A 23,505-nucleotide genomic window follows, 5' to 3' on the forward strand; every position below is an offset into this window, starting at 1 on the left:
ACATGCCACTTTACCATTTATTCTGACATTTATTCTTTTCCCATTCATTTCCTTTAACATAAATTGATGTTTGTGCTCCAGAAATAAAGAAATATTAATCGTAAAAATTATGCCAAACCTCCTCTTCTCTTTATTGATATATACACTTATTTCATATAGTGTTTTGGTAACAAAATAAACACAGACGGCACAATTCACGTCTATGTAAAGCATCACGTCCATTAGTCTACTTATGGGCCTTACTGTCAGTTCGCCCCGGCCTGCAGTAGTGTCATATAATGTAATGTGATGACCTCACTCTCTGAATGTCACTGGAAATTTTGATGGCGCCTTGCATTTTCTAATCAGACCGGCCATCAGAGAGAAAACATGCTGACAAGTGGGACGGGCAGAATCGCTGGGGGCAAAGTTATCATAATGAGCTGTTTACACGGGCTCCAGATCCGCAGCCACCACCACTGTCCTGTTCCCTCCGCAGGATCAGAATAGCAGCAAAACAAAAAATAAAGACAGAGAGAGAGAGAGAGAGAGAGGAATGGGAAAAGGTCCCCTGCCCTGATGAGATCCTGCTGGATAAGGTTGCAGTCACCCAGACAAGTATTTATGTCAGTGATTATTGTGATAGCCGAAGTCTGGAGGTATCAGGTGCGGCAGGGAGTGAGAGTGTGCACGGCATGGCACGGCACGCATGTCCTTGTGAAAGGGCCGGTGGTGGTGAGGAGGAGAAGGGGGGGGGGGAGTCGGAGCGCTGTTGGTCTCTGTTTGTCTTTGTCTCCATCTTTCTCTCGGGCGCTCCTGTCTTCCTCTGGCGGTGTCTCCATCTCTCTCCTCTTGCTTATCTGTTATCTCCTCCCTCGCTCATCCCCCCATCTGGCTCTTGCTTTTTTTACTTCCCTCTTTCTCTTGTTCTATCCTCCTTTCTCTTTCTGCTTCTCTTGCGCTTTCTCCCTACCCCCATCCCTCTCTCTCTCTCTCCCCCTCTCTCTCTCATCCTCTGTGTTGTCTTCTCTCTCTCTGAGGCTCAATCTCTTTCTCTATCCAGACCTCTAACTCAATCTCACACTCTCTCTCTCTATCCCAGGCTCTCCTCCCTTTCTCTTTCTCTTCTTTCTATCTCTCATTTTAGATTCAAACCTCTTTTTCACTCATCCCCTATTCTCTCTCATTCTCTATCCAAACCTCTCTTCCCTCCTTTCTCTCTGCCTCCATTGCCTCTCCACCCCTCCCCCCACGCCTCTCTCTCTCTCTCTCTCTCTGCTCAGCCTTGTGTGTGCGTGTGTGTGTGTGCGCGCGCGTGCGCGCGTGTGTGTGTGTGTGTGTGTGTGTGTTTCTTTGACGCCACGGGGAAGCAGACACCTTCGGTTCCTGCTGACTCAGTCTTGAGCCGCAGGCAGTGTGGCGGACTGGGGTTGGGGGAGGGGTTGTGGTGGTCAGGCCTGTGGCACACTATCACATGCCCGAGAAAAAGAGCTGGCTAATGCCTTTTACAATGGCACCCCTCCCAAGCGTGTGAAAGGGGTGGCAAACAGCGAAAATCGCCCTTTTTTTCTTGAGAAAACACATCGACCCTACACACAATAACGTTTCATCATCTGTGCGAATAGATTAATGTATATGTATTTCTTTGTGTTTCTCTAGACAATGCGTGTATAAAACAATACACATGATCACATCTTTACAAATACACATATTATTATTCATAGATACGGTATATATGCATATATATATTAAGATGGAGGATGCAATGTGACAGGGTTGTGTAACGGTCATTAGCCGGAGCATGTGGGCTTGCTCTAGATGATTCTGATTCTGCCATCAGAGGACAAGCAGGGAGTTGATTGGAGCGTGGGATTGCAAAACAAACAGTGACATTCATGGCGAGCTGCATTCCTTCAGTTATCAACTCACTCTCATTCACAGTGCCATAACCAGCAGAGAACAGACCAATAGAGAGCTCCTTATCATACAGATTACATACTTTTTTGTCTACTTTACTGTAGGCCTACTGTTATTTATCATAAGAAACTATACTATAGATGACCAGAAGAACTATACCATAGTTGTTTTTTTCTGTTATATTTGACATATGGTATATATTAACATTTTACATACAAATAAAATGCATAAAAAATGGTCTGTCTTTTCTTTTTCTTTTGTTTTCTTTTGAATTCCTGTTTTTGTCACATACTGTTCACATTTAATGTGTGCGGCTGTAATTCTGCGCCATGATATTGAAAACTATTTGAAGAAGAACAGCTTTTTTCAACATTAAACATATTGAGGAAGGTAGAGATTTAGCCCCCCAAAAAATCTTTCCGAACTGTTTCACACATAAATGTCTGTATACTACTGTGTCCATGGAACGACCTTCTTTGAGAAACAAACAGCTGACTTAACCTTCAGGCAGACACTATTGAGTGTTGTCGACATCCGTATGAGCAGCACGGCCCTAAAGAAAGAAAGTGTGTCGTAATTCCTCTCTCGTCCGACTGCTCACGGGTGAGAAAGTGCTTTTGCACCTGTGAGCCGTCACGGCCCTTCCACGACTGGCCGTCAGAGCAGCACAGGTGGCCGGGCCGCTGCGGCGAGGTCACTCCCGCACAGGCACACTGTTAAGGACCAGTTGACAGCACGGGCAAAGGTCAGAGTTCACAGAGGGGGGCACCTGCTGTGTGGAGCTTGGGAGAGCAGGCCTGTGCAGAGGAATGCTCCATGAACAAATAGTTTGGACGCGAAGAGCATAGTTTATAATCTCACCGCTTTTTTCTGCTAAGTGTGCAAGCTGTGACGGGCATGCACACAGACACACAAGCTAAGTCGTGCCAACATGCACACACAAGTGAAGATATAGGCCTACCACAGAAATACCGTTTCTCAACATGTAACAGAAGCCCACAACACTGGTAGCAGGAATATAACACTCAATGAGTGCATCTACAAACCTGTGAAAACACCGTCACACATATACTCATTCATACGAACAAAATCATGCTTTCACATCCTTCTTTTCCTTCAATTTTGCCTGCCAGTTCTTAACAAACATCCTCTCTTCACAATAAATAAAAGTGAAACTAAGTTATGTGATTAGAGGTCATACCAAAGTATAACCCAGGGTCATCTGAGTAACGGAAACAATACAAAAAGTGGGACATTTTTCCCCGAAGACTGTTCCTTCAAAGGTTGACCAACATCTCTCGATACAACCAACGTCTATAAAATGATTGCAAAAAGCACTCCCTCACCAGAGTTTTGAAGCAGGACTGTTAAGCAGTCTGCCAAACGCTCTTTTCTTTTCTGAGTTGTTTTCAAACGAAAAGGCACTGAAATGTAGGCATAAACACAGTGGCTCTTTTCCTCTCTCTCTTGTTTTCTCCTTTTCCCCCCTTCTGCTATTTGCCGTTTCCTCTATGTGGAGCTGCGCCGGGCCTTTCCTCTGGGCCAGAGAGCAGAGGTGACAGGGGCTGATTTCCACCTCAGCCATTATCTCTCTCCCCCACGCAGCCTTCTCAGGCTGGGCAGAAAAATACCCCCGTGCCTCCCCCACCGACCAGCAACCAGGGGTCCTAGAGGAAGCAGACCAGCTATGGGTTGGTCAAAGGGCACCGAGGCGGGGAATGGTCGTGGCACAGGCTGCTCTGAGCTCCATTAGAAAGGCAGAGAGGGAGAGAGAGAGTATAGAGGGAGAAAGAGAGAGAAAATAGAAAGTGATGACAAAGACAATAAGGGCAAGAAGAAGAACATAGAGATTATAATATAACTGGTAACATTTAAGTCATTACTCTCTCTAAAACTCATCCCACTGCACCTGTAGTATATCGACTAAACCTCTCTGGACTAAGGTCATACTGACACGGACACTACTGGCAGTACCATACAGATGATACAATGACAAGAACACGACGAGGACAGGCCTCTTGGTGCGATCTTATTCAGGTTGAGCTTTGGCAGTTTGAAATAGAAACTATTTCCCCTTCTCAAAAAAGAAAATGAGAGTTCCTCAATCTCCCAGTGAAGTGTCAGTCCAAGGCATTCCAATTTAATCTTTAATTTACTGGTACTATTTTCTTATATGCCAGAATCTTAAAAGTTTGCTCTGTAATGAAAGAAACATTCCTTATTTTTGTGTGATTTTTGGACATTTTGCCAAATCTACAATGATGCCTTTAAACATGGCCTTATAAGCAATAGAGTGCATTGCTAATATGCACGCATACTGTATGCCGCTGCACAGATGGACTTTTAGCATGCTCAGTTTCAGTGCAGCAATGTATTCTGTGTGACTCCAGACAAGATTTCAGCTGACAGTCCACACTGACAGTGAGTCTGAGATGAAGGAAAAGCACAACGGTGGCATTGTTTTGGCCATCTCTTGTTGTATTGCCTGTCCTTGAAAATGTGCACACACCACAGACGCAGTACACACGCACACGCACACGCACACACACACACACACACACACACACACACACACACAAATGTCCAGCTGCAAGAAATTCAAACCGTCAAGAAACCATCACATCAAATCTGAGGGGACATTTAACAAGGGCATATATTTAGATCAAATAACAAGAGAGGTGGCAATAGAGTGATCTCTCTCTGTCATCAGGTCACAATAATTCTTAGCAATAAATGGAAACAATAATACAATTGTTTGTCCTTTTAACTGAATTTGGGTCCCCAAGGCAACTAAATAGCCTTGAATTTAAAATGTAAGTACATTATATTAGCAATAAGTAAATTAAAGTAACTAGCTAAAGTATTAGCTAGCCAGACTAATTAGCAACTTGTGAATTAATAATAAAGTAGCTATTAAGAATGTAATATGGAGTAATTCACTTCAGCTGCAATGAAAACACTGAAAGTGATAATTAAAAAGCAACAATTCAACAATGTACAGTATGATTTTTAATGAACAACTTGCAAAACACCCCATTCCCTATAAGATGGACAGCAAGAGAATAATGAATTCCATTTAAAACAAATCAACAAAAACTCTTCATTATATCTAAAGGTAAAAATTAAACGGACTGCGCTGAGCATTTCATTAAATGGATTTACAATCACAATCAGAGGTGGACACTCAGTCCATCAATTTGTATAAGGCCAGCAAACAATCTCCAAAATACACCAGACAGCCTACTATATGACAGGTTACACTGAAATATATCACTTGTAAAAAATATTCAATGTTTCCAGTGAGGTGATAATATATGTTCTGATCTGACTTCTAGCAGACTTAATTACTGAACATAAACATAATATAATTGTTTTCAAACTTTTATACACAAATATTCACCATTCAACTGAGACAGGGTGACTTGGATAGACTAATACATTTGGTGTCATTTTCGTTTTGAGAATAAACTGTACAAAATCAGAAGAACATTTCAATAACTGTACCAAAGTCAAACAGAAGACAAAGTTGTAGTCCCTGACTTATCATAGAAACTTTGAATAGAGGATAAAACAATCAGCATTGCATAACATAGGCCCTAGCACATGAAACGGAAGAAATAGTGCGAGAAATCATATCGGTGACCAGCACAACTCGTTTCTCCCGCTGCTTCACAGTCATTTTGCATGATAATCACTGAATCATAGCGCAATAAACTATGAATAAATATGTTTATGAAGAAAAGGCAAATGAGATAGAGGCTTTTGGGCTTTGGAACTGTTCACTTCAGTGTTCCCCTGAAGAAAGGAATTCCCTTTCCATAAAAAGCCTGGTCAAACAGTAGCCAGTTTTATTGCAGTCTGTAGAGCAATTACCTTAGCTCTGAACATCACAGTAAACAGTCCCGTACTGTTACAAACTCACATTAAAAACTCGGGCGAGGACGGGCTGTCACTGGTAGACCCAGTTTCACGGTAACCGCTGCCACCAGCCAGACTCTCACACTTGAGTTTGTAAGCGTCTCTCTCTCTAACTAAGCGGTTCAGCTCGTGCTTTAGGTGCTCGACCTGGGACACAAGACTGGTCTTCTCGTGCTCCAAATTGTGTTTCTGCTGAACACGCTTGTGGCGACAGGACTGTGCGTAACCCCGGTTCTTGAGGGTCCGGCGTTTCTGCTTCAGGCGGATCACGTCCTCTTTGGTCAGGCCCCGGAGGTGACGGTTGAGCTCCCGCACAGACATGGACACGAGCTGGTCGTCTGAAAAACGGTTCTCAATGCCCTGGTTTCGGCCGTGTCGAGTTGGGTGGTACTGCTGATGCTGTGCTTGCTGTAGGCTGAGTTGCTCATCAGACACTGATGGAGACAGATCGCTGAGGTCTTGCCTGTGAAGGTATTCGCTTTTTCCTGGATTTTGCGCCCCAGGGTGGCTCTGAAGTGCGCCGGAATTATGTGGAAGTCCCGGGTACTGCTGCTGATGGAGTGGGACGGGATGCTGCGTTGGATAATGCGCTGCTCTGTACGCGTCAAACTCCGTCGGCTGATAAGACGAGTGCATCTGAGGTGACGATGGATGACCGTGAACTGAGTTTGCAACAAGGGCCTCCACTGCATCTTCTGGTGTCAACCCCAAATTGTGCGGTTCCAGATGAGAGGGATACGCGCCACTTGACATGGTCCAGTAAAACTCTTCTTGGTTGTTCCTTTGCCCGGTTGGACTAAAGCCAGGCGACGAGGGCTCGGAGTTGCAAGGGGTGCTCATTGGTGTTGTAGACAATGAGCCTGGAGTTTGGACCTGGCTACACGGCTGAATGAAGGTGCGGTCAAGTCCCAGTATATGTTCCTTTTTCACGTCAAATTTCATGAAGTCAAAGTCGTTTCCGAATTCCAGTCCAGTTTGATTTTTTGCAACACTCAAGTGGTGCAGTTCAGCAGCCATGCTCTTTTTATTTCAATAGGCGACGTGGTCAAGAGCTCTCGTCAACACTTGCCTTTTACGCATGCGATGTCCGACGAAAACCCGGCTGCAGGATCTCATGAAGTCCGATAAAAATCCTTAAATATCACTGTAGGAGTCAGGCTTGCAACAGAAACTCTCGAGATTTTGTCGTAAGACACAGCCAAACCGTCCTATAAAAACTGCACGTCAGCAGTTACCGAGCGTTCGAGCGCACGGCCTCAACGGATACAAACTCCGGCGTGTTAAAGCTGTCAAAGCAGCACGCCTTCTTATTGAAGCAGCGTTTCGTGATGTCATGCGTATGAGAGGACTACCTCCTCTCTTTCGTCCAATCAAAGAGCGATAAGATTTATGGATGAGTAACAAACATTTTATTGTCTATGATAACAAACTGATTTTTAAATCATAAAGGTAAACTATTATGGTTTAAAGTATTAAGGTAGTATTGCTAAGACTATAGACTAGAAGACTATACAATTACGATGTAGCCTATTTATAGCCTAACGTTCTTGATGATCACAAAATGTTGGTGTGTTGGTCGCAGTATAGTTTCTAATAGGCCAAATACGTTTCATTAAATTCATATGATTGTGGTAACCTTTAAAAAAAAAAAACGAAGTCTGTTTAAAAATCAATCGCTTCAAAAAAAATCAAATAAAGTAAATGCTTATACGGATACGGATAATGTGCTAGGACTTGAGTCCAGAAACAGAGTTGATGAAATAGCCTACCTATAGCCGCTATAATCAGTTCCTTTACTTGAGCTCCTCATAACACGAAACAGTGTTTGTTTCTGGTGAAATAGTTTGCAAGGAGGCGACCTGCTGACACCTCGTGGATAACATTTTGAAGTGCTTGCGAATCGCGAAACCCTTGTGGCTCAATGGGGTTATTTCCCCGTCGTCGAGGTGCATTTACACATTCTGAAAACTGCTTGTTCAAACCTCACGGTATAGGCCTTGTCACTTTGCAATTAAAAATGAATTTCTCATTGTCTTGGACATACAGCTTGAAACAAAAAGCTTTGGCTACATCCATAGGTCTATGTGTTTATTGTCTGCTTTTTAAAAATGATCAATTGCTTATCTCATGTAGGTCTTTTTTTTTTTTTACACTGCTTCCCTGTGGAATAGTCCTACGCAAAAACAAGTACACATTTTTTTGCATTGCTTCAGTCATTACATGCAAAAGTGTTGAAAAAACTAGTTGACATAATCTATAAGCATGTTTCTATTAGGCCCACCTTTATCACCACACTTTTTGGTATCCTAAACGTGTCCTAAATTGATTAAGTGGTCTCATGTGAATCTTAACTTTCACTTATGCAGGGTTATGTGTGAAGAATTAGATGAACTAATGATCAATCAGTTCTCTGCAATGACTCAGAGGAGAACACTCAATTGGCAAGCATGCATATAGCCTACGTAGAGCAGAACACAATTTCTGTACAGTGCTATAAATGTGATACAATGTCTGACAATGTCATGGAAGGACAACAAAGAAAATGAACAGGGTCAACAGCCTGCAAGAGGAGCAGTGTGGATGGGATGGAAGGATAAGGAGATAAAACAGAAGAAGGATGAAGAAGAGGCCAAGTATATAGGCATGAATTCATTTTTGACCTTGTTCTTAAGCGTGGTCTTAAATTACCAAGATTGGTCAAACGGTGCAATGTTGGAGTATTGTAATAAATACTGTAAGACTAAATACTGTAAGACATTTTAGATTAGATTAGATTCAACCGTGGCATACGGGTTAGGGCTTTGGGCTTGTAGCCGAGGGGTTGCTGGTTTGATCTCCAAAAATGTGGGCGGCAGAAGTGATTGAGCACTGCTCTACCAGGCCCATATCCATGGCTGAAGAGCCCTTGAGCAAGGCACCTAACCCCTGACTGCTCCCCGAGCGCCACTGTGGCAGGCAGCTCACTGCTCCGGGTTAGTGTGTGCTGTGTTTGTTTCTCTAATTCACAGATTGGGATAAATGCAGAGACCAAATTTCCCTCACAGGATCAAAGTAGTATATACTTATAACTTTATTGTCATTGTGCAGAGTACAAAGTACAAGTACAAAGACAACAAAATGCAGTTTGCGTCTAAGTGCAAAAAAGCAGAAAGTGCAATGTGATATACAAGTATAGACAAGACAAGAAATATAGTGCAGTGTCGACAGTATACAGTTGGTTTACAGAAGGTGGTTTAGAGTAATATAAATTAAATAGAAATACGTGCAGTGTATTAGTAGTTACCTTATCAGATTGGAATACATTATGGCTATGTAATATAAACAATGTATGAAAAGCATACAGATATGACAGGAGGCTATTTGAGCCATGTTGATGGCAGATAATGCCTTTCGATTGAGGGAGATACAGAGGGCCGACAACACCGTCTTTGTGAACATTCAATCTGTGAGTATCTCAACCGTCGACAGCGGGCTGAAAAGACACCAGATGAGCATGAAACAGATCTACAAAATGATGAAAGGGGTGGTGACTGAGTGAAAGAGCTCTGTCCTTTCACTGATAGGAATGACAGTATGTGTAGAAAGACTGTGCTGTAATTTGCCATACAAAGCTGCATGTGGCCTTGCCCAATGTGTGTTTCGATGTGTGTTTTTTTCTGCAAAATTGTCATTTTGAATTTTCCATTTGTGCAATGCTGTGCTGTTGAGGGAGAAAAAAGCACAGCACACAGCACTCAAGAGAGAATGTGAGTGTGTGTGAGGTACAGACCACTGTATTTGTGTACATAATATCATTCGACATTGTGGTGAGTGGGTACTTCTAGGCCTTTCTTTGGTATTTGGTAAACAAAGAATCCACCAATAAGATAGTTGATAGTTGAGTGCACTTTGAGGAGGACAGAGATGTGAAATAAAGAACAGCGAAACTAGAAAGAACGGAACAGCAAAAATGGAAAGAACAGAAAGGAACAAAAATGGGAATGGAACAAAAATTGAAAGAACGGGAAGCATCCACAGGAAAGTAAAGTCAAGACAACACAAGGCTGAAGTTATGATTGCTGGAGAACAACTCAGGTGAGGGCAGAGAGAAACAGAGAGAGAGAGAGATGAGAATCAATGCAATGCAGATTCTCTCTCATACACACTGTATGTAACTGGTGTACGAACTGTATGAACTGGCTGGAGATCTGTGTAATATAAATTGCCCACAGAGCAGAGAGCTCATGCCTCTCAACTAGAACACCATAATATACAGCTGATTTAGTCTTTCACAGAGGTGCAGACTACAAATCCAAATCAGAAAAAGTTGGGACGTCAGTGATAATCTACAGATCGGTGATAATCTACAAATCTCATAAAACCATATTTAGCTATAAAAATGACATAGACAGTAGGCTACATAGACAGCATGTCAAATGTCAAATTTGACTATTTAATGGAAAATATATGTTAATTTTGAATTTGATGCCAGCATCATGTTATTAAAAACGTTGGGAACAGGGCATGTTTACCACTTTGGTGCTTCACTTCTTGATTTAACAACATTATGAAAATGTTTAGGAGTTGTGGAGACCAATTCTGAGAAGGACATGTTGTCCCATTCCAGCCAGATATATACTATATTGCCAAAAGTATTTGCCCACCTGCCTTGACTCACATATGAACTTCAGTCATCCCATTCTTAATCCATAGGGTTTAATATGATTTTGGTCCACCCTTTACAGCTACAACAGCTTCAACTCTTCTGGAAAGGCTTTCCACAAGGTTTAGGAGTGTGTTTATGAACATTTTTGACCATTCTTTCGGAAGCGCACTGATGTTAAATGAGGAGACTGGCTCTCAGTCTCTCCTCTAATTCATCCCCGAGGTGTTCTATTGGGTTGAGGCTCAGGACTGTGCAGGCCAGTCAAGTTCATCCACACCAAACTCTGTCATCCATGTTATATGGACCTTGCTTTGTGCACTGGTGCACAGTCATGTTGGAACAGGAAGGCCATCCCCGAGCTGGAACTCTGAATGCTTCAGCATTAACCAAGAGATTTTTGACAATCGATGCTCCCAACTTTGTGGGAACAGTTTGGGAACTTTATGGGAACCTTCGCAGAAGAGTTGAAGCTGTTATATCTGCACAGGGTGGATCGACATTATATTAAACTCTATGAATTGAGAATGGGATGTGACTGAAGTTCATACGTCAGTCAAGGCAGATGAGCAAATACTTTTGGCAATATAGTGTAGGATTTCAGCTGCTCAACAGTCTGGGCTCTTCCTAATCATGTTGTCCATGTTATTCCATGATGAACCCAATTTGACAGGTCTGGACTGATGACAGGCCATTTTAGCGCCTGGAATCTTTCTATGGAAAAACACTAATAGGTGCAGAAATAATTCTGTCATTGTTTTCCTAAAATATGCAAGGTCTTCCATGAAAAAGACATTGGGTGGGCCCTATCATACACCTGGCACAAAGTGTAACGCAAGGCTTGGGCTTATCTTACACTCAATTCAGTGATGAATTTTTCGCCATGTGCTCCACTTTAATTAAACATTGTGTCCAGGGGTGTGTCAATTAACAAAACGAGTGTGGTCTGGCGCAAGATCCAAAAATCACTATCTTACTCTCTACAAAAAAATACACCACTGTCTGAGAAAAACTGGTGTAAAGCAAAAGGCACATATTAAGCACTGCTGAAGACTGTCACGAGCAGCCTTTAGCAACAAGTCCCAAACAACTCATCTGCGGAATAAATATACTTAGGATTTTTATTCAGCCTATGTTTTCGTTTTTGTCAGTCAACAGTGTAAGTAATAAATAGTTTTGTCATTGCCTATGAGACCACGGTGAAGTTAGTTTCCCTCTGGCTATGTGACTTCAAACAGTAGGTGAATGCAGATGCATGTAGGCTATACTCTAGGCACACACAGACTTTAGTGAAGGTTTAGTGGAATCCCTGTGTTATACACACGGTCTCGCGTACAAGCAGATTCCTTTGAATGCGCTGACTGTCAAAATACCGACACGTTGTTTGATGCTGCACGGCTGTTAGGGAATGACAGAAGTCGCTCTCATTGGTTTAAAGGATGTAGCCCAAAACATCTATGACTGATTAAGAAACATAAGAACAACCCTTTAGAACAATGTTCATTGCCTCTGATCACAAAATCACGCCCTTAAACTTTTCCAGCATTTTTGTTGCCACATCTCAACTTTCAATGATTTACAGTTGTATATTAATTAAAAATGTGAAACCCTGTTTTCCTCTTTTGCAGACTACGACTGCATGACGGCAAACTCATAAAAGAGCACAGATACCACCTGCGTAACTACCCAAACTGCTTTGTAGCACATGAGGTCATTGATTGGTTGGTAAGCCACAAAGAGGCACCAAATCGTCCAGTGGCCATCCTGCTCATGCAACACTTGATAGACCATGACATTGTTCACCATGGTACACATCTTATTTCTTATGGAATACAAGGGATGGGAGAATAGATACTCAGTTTTCTTATAAGAAAAACATAAGTCAATTTAAAGAAAAAGAAAACTACTTTACTGACATAGCAATAGATGTGAGAAAGGAAGAGTGTATGATTGCATCCATATACTGTACATTCTGAGTGATTTATTTCCTGAGCTCAAGAAAATGTTTTCTTGTGTGTGTGTTTGCTTCTACAGTGTGTGACAAGAGCCCCATCTTCAAGGACGCCAAGATGTTGTACCGCTTCAGGAAGGATGATGGCACATTTCCCTTCAACATTGAAGTGAAGATCTTCATGCGTGGGCAGAGTCTTTATGAGCAGTAAGAGTTAGCTTAAATTCATTTAGTAAAATACCCTTTGATACTGAATGTTTCTGTCATGTTATTGGACAAATCCATCTGCACTAGTTAAAAATTGAAATGGTTGGTGTGGATTACTTAGGCCTACTTATGAGACGTCGCACAGTATTACTGAATTTAAGAACCTCTCACAAAAGATTAAAAGTGGGGAGTCAGACAAACTTCACAATCAGGGAAATGAAAAAAGGGAGTGGAGTGACAGAGGGAACAAATAAGTGAAAAAAAGAAAGAGAGAAAGACAGACAGAAAATAATATGAAAAAGACTAAAGGTGATGATACACATGCAACTTTTAGGGCAAAGTTGTTGAGCTATGATACTGATGCTATTTTCTGGCATTTACTGATATTTGCAACACATTTTAATTTGGAGAATGTAAATCATCAGAGGGCAACTGATCATGCAATCAGAACATTAACAACCTATCCTGTTATTACGTGGCAACATTGCTACAATAGTTGCCCCAACTATCATCACCTTAAAAGGTGGAAAATTTGATGTGAAAACAACAACAACAACAACAACAACAACAACAACAACAAACAACAACACCTTCTCTCCCCCTCCACCCACCTGTGCCTCTTTACAGCCTCATCGGCGGCAAGGACTCCATCCTCCAGCTGCGGGAGGAGAAAGAGGTGATGTATGAGCGCTCTTTCCCCGGCTGCCAGTTCATCGACTGGTTGCTCCAGAACGGAGAGGTGCCCAGCCGTCGGCAGGGGCTGGAGCTGTCCAGGGCGCTGCTGGAGCAAGGCATCATTCAGCACGGTCAGTGGGGCACACTGTCCGCCTCCTCCTGAGCTAGGTCAACGCGGCTGTGAACAAAGCAGAACATGAACGTTGAAATGTTTCTGAGGTTTTTTTGAGAACCACAAAATCACAGAAACGTTCCTACCCTCTTTGTCTCATATGGAAAATGTCCAGTAACTTTTCAGCATTGTATTTCTAATGTTTCACACCCTCAGAGAATATCAGGAAGATCTTCCCCCTTCATCTCATATTTGTGGTAGTCACCACCATCACAAACAGCAGACACAATAGTCTCCTCATTTGATATTGCCTCTACGGACTCCACATTTCTCCTTTCATGTCTCATTCTTACCACTTCTTCCTTTATTATTCTCTCTTCTATTTTCCGTAACTATCCCTCTCTCCTATATGATCTCTTCTTGCTATCTTCCCTATATAGTCTCTCTGAAGCACCACTTCTTTGACAGCGGGCTCCTGTACAAATTCTGCATTAACTTCCGCCGCCGCCGCCGACTCTCGGAGCTGCTGAACGAGAACCAGCGTGAAGAGGAGGGTGTGGCTCCATCGAGGCAGGAGGAAGGAGCTGAAAGCCCCTTCATGCTGCGCAAGAACCCCTCCACACATGGAAACACCACCTTCTTGTCAAGTGTGTATAGTGTTTAGCATCACCAATTATTAGTACCATTAAAAGGGTGGGTTTTGAACATTCTAACACAAGATTCCATTCCGCAACATTCAAGGTTCTTAAATTCTTGAACCAAGATATTCTTTAGAATGTTAATTTTCCAACATTCCTGCCACACCGGTAAGGGTTAGTATCAAACTGTAGATGCTAATTTATTGTGAAGAGTAATGCAGTTGGCAACTATGTGGCTTCTTGTAAAATCGCTTCTTGTGGAATTGGTCAAGCTTGACACAAACAATTACCAGGTTATGGGAGGGATAGCTGCTGGGAGAAGGCGATTAACTCTTCACTAATAAATGACATTGACGACAAACTGAAAAACTGTAGTTATTATACCGTTGCTGATATTTCTAGCTCAGCCCTCTGAACCGAAGACTGCATCAGGATCGCGTCGGAGCAGCCTGACAAATCAGCCAGTCACTGGCAGTTACAGTCATGCCCACTCCCTCGCCTCAGGGCCTGTGGTGAGGTGCAACCCCAAATCAGGTGCTTCATGAGTTTACATGACACACCACAGTAGAGATACAGTGCACAACACAGAAATAAACATTTACCACAATATTTTTTTTTTCATGACTGTGGATTTCTTTCACTGACCACTTGTGTCCTAATGTCGACAGTGCTGAGGAGAAATGTCACCTGTGAGGAACTGTTGTCCCCTGGTGCTCCTTTCTTCAGGAGGGTTTTAACGGTAAGATTTAGCAAGACTATTCTTACGTGTGTTTACTTTTTTTCCTGATAAATGACAGAAAAATGACTGTTATACATCTCCACTGATCATTCCATGACTATGTTTCTCGATGAATGTGTGTATTTGTGTGTGTGTGTGTGTGTGTGTGTGTGTGTGTGTGTATGTTCACAGGTGTTGGGAGATGCTTTGGGTTGGGGTTTTGTGGTTAGGGGAAGATCCCCGTGTTATGTGCAAGCTGTGGATCCCAGCAGTCCTGCAGCAACTGCTGGGGTTAAGGTAGAATATATACCCCCCCCCCCCCCCCCCACACACACACACACCAAACAAATGCTCATCAACTTTTCTCTTATTCTGTTGTCTCACCCGTGCAGGTGCGTCAGTTTGTCTGCCAAGTGAATGGGCGCAGTGTCCTCCATCTGGATTACCGTACACTGAGAAAGCTTGTGATGTCTGGACCTCGTACTGTGGTGTTGGAAGTGATGGAGCCAATTGATTAACCTATATGGCAATCAGCCAGGGCATCATCCATGTAACATTAATTTATGTACAGCTCTCGTGTTTATGATTTTGGTTTCACTTTTTGCTATAGCTATCAGCAAACTGACTACGCCATAACTATGGTAATTGACCACATGCAGAATAGGCCTAGAGGGTAGGCCCATAGTCCAGTTGATAGCCAATATAAATGCCAGCTTATTAATGCCTAAACTATGCCTGGCCTATTTGTTTGGACTTGCCAGACTAAAGAGAAAAGTATCATTTAATGAAGTTAATAAACGGCACTCTGATTGTCTGCACGTGGTGTTTGAGGTGGCTATGATAAATAAATGTATGAAATAATGCTGATGTCTGAGTAAACCATACCCCCCTACTGGCGGTGTTGGCAAATCGGCAATGTTTGCTGGCCAGTCGTGTTTTTCTTATGTTTCTTCTCGGCCGGGGACACGCTACTTTGTTTGATACAAATGTAGCCGATAACGAGGTCGCTATTTACTGCGGTGTCCATCCACCTCTGTGTTTAGAACAAGTTCGCGCTCGCTGCATCTGGATACGAGATTTTTTCTTTTAAGTTTTACACAAATATATGTCACTTCCGCTGTACTCGATTCGCCATTTTGGACAGGCTTGGCCCGAGCCATGATGAGGAATGGTCTCGATATAGGAAAACTTGCCGTCAATGATGCTTCTTCGTTGTGTATTTGATTTGAGGACAATCTGACCACTGTAGAACAACACACTGCTTCGCACAGGCCAGCGTGCACCTCAGCAACTGGGCATATTTCATTTACTGAAACACATGGCACAGATGATCAGGATGAGTTGCTCAGCCCCACCGGCAGCCGAGTTTAGACGAAGGACAACTGCAGCACCGGGTTGGACACAATAAACTGGAGTCGGTCTCCTCTGTCCTGCGGTTTGGATGGAGTAACGTACTGTCCCTGAGGGGTGAAATATTTGCTGTCCCGCAAGAAAGAGAGGTAGATAATAGTAAAGCTATTTTCAGTACGTAACATAAAGCATTGTCTGCCAGTTTTCGGGGTTGAATCGCTTGACTAACGTTACTGTAAACACCATCTAAACTAAGATAGCCCGCGAGATACAATTGTTATGGCAATCAGGGGCACGAGGTGAAAGTTTAATGTGTGATTAGTTCACTGTCCATCAAACTGAAAGTGTTCTCGTCATTTGGATGCTCACGTTAGCGTCTGCTGCCAGCTACGAGTTAGAACAATTAGATTGGATGTATAGATTGAGACCTAGCCAGGCAGCTAACGTAGGTTTGGCCTGCTTTAGCTACAATAGCAACTCTAATGTTATACGCAGTGACATACCCATTGCTATCCAAGACATATAGCTAGTCAGTTAGCTGGTGTTCGCTAGCCACTAGCCAGCGGCCAGCGATAGCCGTTTTCCCCTTTTGTTGCAGAGAAATAACGTTAGCGTAAGTGTGTTGACTAGCTATTTCCTTAGCCAACTGGCCTGTCGTTGATTGCATCTCCCCATTTTTTAGATGTTCAATAATGTAGTGAGCTAGCTGAAGTAACGTTAGCGTTTGCTATCAGATAACTAAGCAGCGCTGGATAAGCGAAGTAACAGTTCGTGATTATTTTTTGCAATGCACTGCTTTGTTGCCGTTTCCTTAAAACTAGTCCGTTGTTAGACTACATGTGTCCTACCAGAGTTAATAATCTTCGTACAGAACTCCATTATTCTGAGTTTTGAGTTCATGACTTTCTGGCGGGAGCATGCACACCGCTGGTTAAAAGAAAATCGGTTTCATAATGGCCCCTTGTTGCCTGTATCACAGCACAATTGCCGAGTTTGTTATGCTCCCTGTTGACTCTGCGGGGGGAAGAAAACATGGCAAAACCTTACTTGATTATCCTCTCTCGTATGTCGTGTAGCTGAATAACTATAATAACTGAAACTGCACCCTGTAATCGTGAGGTTTTTTTTGCTCCCCAGCAGCAGCAAAGATGTTTCAGCTACCGGTGAACAACCTCACCAGGATACGAAAGGCCAGGAAGTCGGTGAAAAAAGTGCTTGTTGACATTGGATTGGAGTACTGCAAGGACCATGTTGAGGTAAAATCATAAGATTGTGTTATTTTTGGTACTCTGTTTAAGTTTCAAATGCAAAGGTCCAGGCTAGACATAAAGTACAGAGGTCTGACATTTAGGACATTGAAAATGTAAAATGCAACCCTTGCTGTCATGTCACAGGTGTTAAATATGTCAGTGCAAATGTATATCATTGAATGAGGTATTATGTTAAATATTTCCTTGTTATGCACAGGATTTCAAGGAGTTTGGTCCTGATGATCATTATGTGAAGAGTCTTGGCTGGGACGATGTCTGTCTGTGGTATCCACAAAAACCACAGGTATGAATCGAAGTCAAAATGTATTTATTTTCTGTGACTGAGTGATATTTGGTATGTTGGCAAAATTAATCAAACCAGTTTTATAACTTTGCCTAGTTAATGACATTGAATTATTATAATTTTTTTCCTGACAAAGATCTATATGATCGAAAGTTTACTGAATTAAGTTTATGGGAGCGTCACAGTGTGCAGATCTTTCTTTTGATTGATAGTTTTTTTCCCCCCCCTCTTGTGATTGCAATGTCCTACAGGACTACAGATCAAAGCAGTTTTGCTGTTCAGAGTGCCCGTTCTCTTCCAAATACTTCTCGGGATACAAGAACCACTTCCGCAATGTGCACAGGCAGGACTACGAGAAGCACATTCTACTCAACTGCCCCTACTGCATGTACAGCGGCAACAAGAGGTCCCTGGAGACTCATGTGCGGCTCTTCCATGCGGCCAACAATGCTTTCCGTCAGACCATGACGTCCAACCAGGCCAACATGATGGCGATGAAGGACGGCTCACTCCAGGCTGTGTACTTCTGCAAGACGTGCACCTACCAAGACCCCCTGTACAACGTAGTGCGTCGGCATATTTATCGCGAGCACTTCCAGCATGTGGCTAAGGCCTATGTGGACACGGACTCTGAGAACAAGTCAGGTGGTAATGGCTCTGGTGCTGGCATAAATGGCATCCAGTGCAAGATCTGTCAGTTTGCACCACGCTCCTATGAGGCACTGGTGCAGCACGTGGTCGAGTTCCATGAGAAGATTGGATACCAAGTCACTGCACTGATTGGCCACACTAACATCCCCGTGTCCAGACCCTCATATCAGGCAGGTTTGTCAAGAGGAGCGGTCATGACCTCTGGAGGTTGGCGACCTCAGACACCTCAGCAGATGAACCGCATGGTCCCTCCCAAAATGCAGGGGATACCAGTTTTGGATCACTTGAAGCAAAATACTATAGGGTATAAGCTTCCTATGGGGCAGCCTATCCGTATGGGCCCTGCTGACAGTGCAAAACTGTTGGGCGTGTGTGATCCCATCCCGGTCAAGAAGCCGCATAATGTGTCTACTGCTCAAACACAGAAGTGGAAGATCTGCACAGTGTGCAGTCAGCTCTTCCCAGAGAGTGCATACAGTGCCCACTTTGAGAAGGAGCACCAGGCAGAGAAGGTGCGAGTGATGGCCAAGTACATCATGAAGATCCATAACTTTACTAGCAAGTGTCTGTACTGCAACCGCTACCTGCCCACTGACACACTACTGAGTCACCTGCTGGTCCACGGGCTTTCGTGCCCGATGTGCTACACAACGTTCAACGAAGTGGAGAAAATTGTAGCACACAAACGCCAGTGTTGTCCCGAGGACACGAAGACTGTTCCTGGCGAGTCTCCTCTAACCTTTGACCTCACTGTTGCTCTTGGCAAGCCCAAGAACGTCCAGCTGATCGTTACTACCTACAACATGAAGGACGCCTCTGAACCGTCCGCCACAGGTCAGAGCCATTTGTCTGAAGCCAAGAAAGTGCATGTCAAGATACCAGACAGTCAGCACGAGTCACCGGCCCCAAAGGTGCCTCCAGCGAGTCTGACACCTAAGACGGAGGTCGGCAAGACCCTATGCCCCCTCTGCTTTTCCATCCTGAAAGGGCCCATCTCTGAAGCCCTGTCTCTCCATCTGCGGGAGCGTCACCAGGTGATCCAGACAATGCACCCTGTGGAGAAGAAGATGACCTACAAGTGCATCCATTGCCTCGGTGTATACACAAGCACCATGACTGCCTCCACCATCACGCTGCACCTGGTGCACTGTCGAGGCGTGGCACAGTCTCAGGGAGGTACAGCCAGGCCTAGCACTGCTAGGGCTGGTCAGGGCACCAAGCCTGTGGCCACCTTGCGCCCCCCAGGCATAGGGACTCTGAAACGTGAGCTGCCTCCGCCTGATGGTCTGGACGCGAAAAAGAGGAAAATGGTGGACCACACCAGGTGCTACCCCACTATATTTGTGGAGAAGCCCGAGGAACCTGTTGTGTTGGCTTTGGATCCCAAAGGCCATGCGGAGAAGACCTATGAGGCTCGTAAGGCTTTTCTCACTGCCTACTTCAACTGCCACCCTTACCCGTCGCAGCGCGAGGTGGAGAAGCTCGCGGCCAGCCTCTGGCTATGGAAGTCTGATGTCTCCAGCCACTTTGCCAACCGGCGCCGCTCATGTGAGCGAGACTTCGTCACGAGGAAGGCTGTTGTGTTGCTCGGCTTCAACATGCGTGCTGTCAACCAAGTCAAGCACGACTTGGACTTTGACCCGCAGTGGTATTTCGAGGGCACGGATGATGACGACAGCAGGCTCTCAAAGATTACTAAATCCAGATTGAAGGATGCTGGAGGCTTTCATCACAGTGAGAATGCCAAAGCAATCCAACACTTTGTCATCAGGCAGCCTGTGATCGCAGGACAGGGTAGTCTAAACAAGCCGAGCAACAGTGCCTTCACGCCGAAACCCGGCTCTTATCAAGAACCCATATCCATTGACTCTGATAGCGATTCTGATGTAGAAGAGACGACCAGTTACGCTAAGCCCTACGAGCGACCTCATACCGTGTTGGCAAGGGGAACCGGTGGCCACTTGGGCCAGCAGCCGGTGTTCCTCTCTCAGGAGAGACGGCCGAGGCCCCAAGAGAACTCCTCACGTAGTTTAACTGGACTCATAGATGGACCATCTACGGGCCACTCGGCCAGAGATGCAGCCAAGAACATGGACAGCTCTCTGTCTGTATCCAGCCCTGAGGAGGAGACGTGGGCCCGTGGCTCAGTGACCCTCGACGATAGCAGTTATAGACCAGCTGGTATTTTTGAAGGACAGGGGAAGGAAGTGGGGTTGGTGGGTAGGTGAGCGACAGGACATTGACCATCCTCCCAATTTGCTGCCAATCTCTGTATCTCTCCACATTAGACTTGACTCTGACTTAATGAGAATATTGACCTCCCTACCATTTGTGTATGGCTATACTAGAGGAAATGGTTACACAGAGAAGACATGGCTAATTCAAAGTAACAGCAATTAAAAAAAAATAAAAAAAAATATTTGATTCACTCTGGTAAAACCGTTGTGCTGAAAAATATACATTGTGCTGACTGAGGAAAAAAAATATGCATTTTGATGGTAGATTCCATCACTTCAGTGATGTTGAAGTGTATCAACGGCAGTGATGAAAAATTGCCTGCTGGAAGTACTATTTGGATTTGACTGAGATGAACATGGACCTCTATTTTCCCAAATTGTATAATTTAAGTGTCTCTTGTGTATATTTTATATGCATTTCCCTCTATTTAATCATTCTTAACAAGTAGTTGCTAAAAATCATGGAAAAAATGGGTTTTCTCTTTTGTTTTTCATTTTTGTCAATAAAAAAGGCAAGCGTAGCCTAATTTCAAAAAGTAATCGAAATTGTGTCATACCGATAGTAACTTTTCAACTTATAGAAGATGATCTCATGCATTTGATAACTTTTCTGTTTATTTCCTATTTATTTTTCTTTTGGCATTCTTCCTGGCTTCAGACCATTCCCTCACACAGAGAACATCCTCACATCCCTCAGATGTTAAAGCTCTGAATGTGAATGGCTCTTGTAGACTTAAAGACCTCAGCTAGTCCCAAGGATGCAGGTTGGGAGATCACACCAGATGTTTGAGTGAAAGTTGTGGGTGAGTGAGTATGTGTGCTCTCTCGGCTCCTGCTTTGTGGTTTCAAGTGCTTCAAACATTAAGACGCTTAGGATAATAATCAGATGAAAAAAAAAAACATGTTTGTTTTTTCTTTTGAGCTAAATCTACCTGTACAAGCTTGAATACGTTGTTTTCTAAAAAGGGCACAAACACAAGGTTTCGTGTAGACTATTGTCCCTGGGAGGATGACACTATTCTAGTGGTCTTAATAACTTGCATGATGTGGACACTGTAGATTTAGCTTTTCTGAGGACTTCATTTCTCTTTTAGCCATGGCAGTACTGGTGAATTCCTATTGCCAGTTGGAAATGATCTTTTGAATCATTGAAGAGCTGTGCAGATGTTGTTTATCTAATCTAATCAGATTTGTACCCCATAAGATTGATTGAAAGCTTCAAACACTCGTGTAATTCTTGAGACTCTACTACATTTGTCAGCCTTTTTCATAAACTATGTTGGGATTTGCCTGAAATGAATTAAATTAATACAGTGTTTATTAATTACCGTCTTATTGTGCTATGAAACCCGACAAGTGTTTTTGTATTTTTATATATGATGGGGGGAGAAATACGATTATTCTGTTATCATTCAGAGACAGATGCCCACGTTATTTCTTTCTTTACTTTTCTTTTTTCCCCTTTTTTTTTTTTGAATGTGAGGGTTTGTGTAAGGATCTCAGAAATGTTTATGTTGGCAGTCATGATTATTATTCACTGTCTGAATGCTAGGTATTTGTCCTCTGTGTGACTAATGTGTAGCATCTTTTTTGTTAAATTATGTAGTTATTTTGAACAAACTCCTTTTGAAAAAAAATAAATAAAAAGTGAACTTTTGTTGAGACACCACATAGAAAGCTGGTCGGTGTAAAATTCAAATGCAGGGAGTTGTTCTCAACTTTTCTCTAATGTGATTCTCTCAATATCCACACTGGTGTTCAAACATCCTGCTCTCAGTTTGCTTCTATTTAAGATGCCTCATTCTGAATTATTTTCTGTTTGTGGTGATGCAGTTCACCAGAGGGGGGCAATCACTTCATATGGTCTTTGTCTTGGACTGTTCTCTATGCACATATTTGAGGAGAAAGTATAGGAAGAGATGGATATACTGGGGATAAACTCTGAAGGCAGGAAGAGATGGATAATCTAAGATTGAGAACAGAGCGTAATCTATCTCTTGAGGCATAAGACTAACAGTTAAACATGTCATAGCAGTTGCTGGTATAGACTATGGAGGTAATATATAGACCTGAAGATCACTATCAAGTACTGCTTCAATTGCAGCTGGTGATGCTAGGCTAGCAACCTCATGCAAAAATCTACCTAATTGACTGCAACGTCTTTAAAAATGGTGTCTAACTCCCTTCTGTCCACATTTTCACAAACAAGCCAAGTAGGTGCCATACAGATGTCCACAATTGATATCCATGTGGAATGGCTGCTTGGAAACACCTAGACAACATACTCTTGCCCACCAAATATGGCAGCCAACTTGCTTCTGAAAAAAAGACCGGAAGTGAGCGCACATCGAGCGCCAGTTTTTAAAGATGGTGACAGCTGACTGGACAACTACGACGCTAACTGGCTGACCACTGATCCCCTGGTTCCTAACCCATGGTCTGGGCCACCCTCAGGGGGGCGCCAAAGATCACAGGGCTTTGACAAGGCTTAGTCTGCTCTGAGGTATAGATTTATGCATGCTAAATAATCAGTCTGCAAATAAACCATTTAAAAATTAAAAAATGTGTAGGCCATAGTCTACCTTTCAGCCACAGCATCTTGCGCTCTCAACCAGAGCTTTTAACTTGGATACACTTTCTCTGGTGAGGATATCATTAGTTATTAGTGATTTTCAGACAGCTCTTGATCATGTGTAATGACATCTTATTAGCTTTGGCCATGAGATGTTATCTAGGTATCTTATGAGAGATGTCTTGCCCATCATGTGCCCATCATCATACTGATAACTGATGTACCATTCAGCTGGCATGTCACTTTCATAATGAAAGATGTCAGGATAGGATATGCCAAGATCTTAACAGTTTTTTACAACTGACACTTAGCTCTGTCTTTTTCTCAAAGCTCTACACACAAATCCAGCTATTGCTGAAACAAAATACAAAATGGCTCTTATAT

The 23,505-nt window shown here is 43.2% G+C and overlaps 3 protein-coding genes and 1 long non-coding RNA gene across 4 annotated transcripts in view; 2 read left to right on the top strand and 2 right to left on the bottom strand.

Annotated features, from left to right (window-relative positions):
• Positions 1-14,536, bottom strand: part of LOC134092894 (uncharacterized) — a 21,750-nt gene extending 7,214 nt beyond the window's left edge. The window contains exons 1-2 of the long non-coding RNA XR_009940265.1: positions 14,424-14,536; positions 13,226-13,467 (exon numbers count right to left, since the gene is read on the bottom strand). This is a non-coding gene — a long non-coding RNA (uncharacterized LOC134092894). The remainder of the gene's footprint in view (positions 1-13,225; positions 13,468-14,423) is intronic.
• Positions 4,893-7,084, bottom strand: mafbb (v-maf avian musculoaponeurotic fibrosarcoma oncogene homolog Bb). The gene has a single exon (XM_062546045.1). It carries the CDS (start codon positions 6,829-6,831, stop codon positions 5,815-5,817), a length of 1,017 nt encoding a protein of 338 aa, XP_062402029.1. The 5' UTR covers positions 6,832-7,084; the 3' UTR covers positions 4,893-5,814.
• On the top strand, positions 9,690-15,579 carry si:dkeyp-97e7.9 (DEP domain-containing mTOR-interacting protein). The gene is made up of 9 exons (XM_062546047.1): positions 9,690-9,888; positions 12,085-12,263; positions 12,491-12,614; positions 13,242-13,420; positions 13,842-14,048; positions 14,442-14,573; positions 14,708-14,778; positions 14,950-15,054; positions 15,150-15,579. Exons 1-9 carry the CDS (start codon positions 9,764-9,766, stop codon positions 15,273-15,275), a joined length of 1,248 nt encoding a protein of 415 aa, XP_062402031.1. The 5' UTR covers positions 9,690-9,763; the 3' UTR covers positions 15,276-15,579.
• A 94-nt stretch (positions 15,580-15,673) lies between these two features.
• adnpa (activity-dependent neuroprotector homeobox a) lies at positions 15,674-23,505 on the top strand. Its single transcript, XM_062546046.1, has 4 exons — positions 15,674-16,256; positions 17,245-17,363; positions 17,575-17,661; positions 17,913-23,505. Exons 2-4 carry the CDS (start codon positions 17,256-17,258, stop codon positions 20,538-20,540), a joined length of 2,823 nt encoding a protein of 940 aa, XP_062402030.1. The 5' UTR covers positions 15,674-16,256; positions 17,245-17,255; the 3' UTR covers positions 20,541-23,505.

Source organism: Sardina pilchardus, chromosome 9 (genome assembly GCF_963854185.1).
Source record: "Sardina pilchardus chromosome 9, fSarPil1.1, whole genome shotgun sequence".
Lineage (NCBI taxonomy): Eukaryota > Metazoa > Chordata > Actinopteri > Clupeiformes > Clupeidae > Sardina > Sardina pilchardus.

Bases quoted from the DNA above. Each gene is read 5' to 3' on its own strand.
- si:dkeyp-97e7.9 (XM_062546047.1), top strand. From the start codon at position 9,764: ATGGAAAGAACAGAAAGGAACAAAAATGGGAATGGAACAAAAATTGAA. The intron at 9,889-12,084 runs GTGAGGGCAGAG...CCTCTTTTGCAG, and splicing joins ATTGCTGGAGAACAACTCAG to ACTACGACTGCATGACGGCA. The intron at 14,574-14,707 runs GTGCTTCATGAG...TAATGTCGACAG, and splicing joins GAGGTGCAACCCCAAATCAG to TGCTGAGGAGAAATGTCACC.
- mafbb (XM_062546045.1), bottom strand. From the start codon at position 6,831: ATGGCTGCTGAACTGCACCACTTGAGTGTTGCAAAAAATCAAACTGGA.
- adnpa (XM_062546046.1), top strand. From the start codon at position 17,256: ATGTTTCAGCTACCGGTGAACAACCTCACCAGGATACGAAAGGCCAGG. The intron at 17,364-17,574 runs GTAAAATCATAA...TGTTATGCACAG, and splicing joins ACTGCAAGGACCATGTTGAG to GATTTCAAGGAGTTTGGTCC. The intron at 17,662-17,912 runs GTATGAATCGAA...AATGTCCTACAG, and splicing joins GGTATCCACAAAAACCACAG to GACTACAGATCAAAGCAGTT.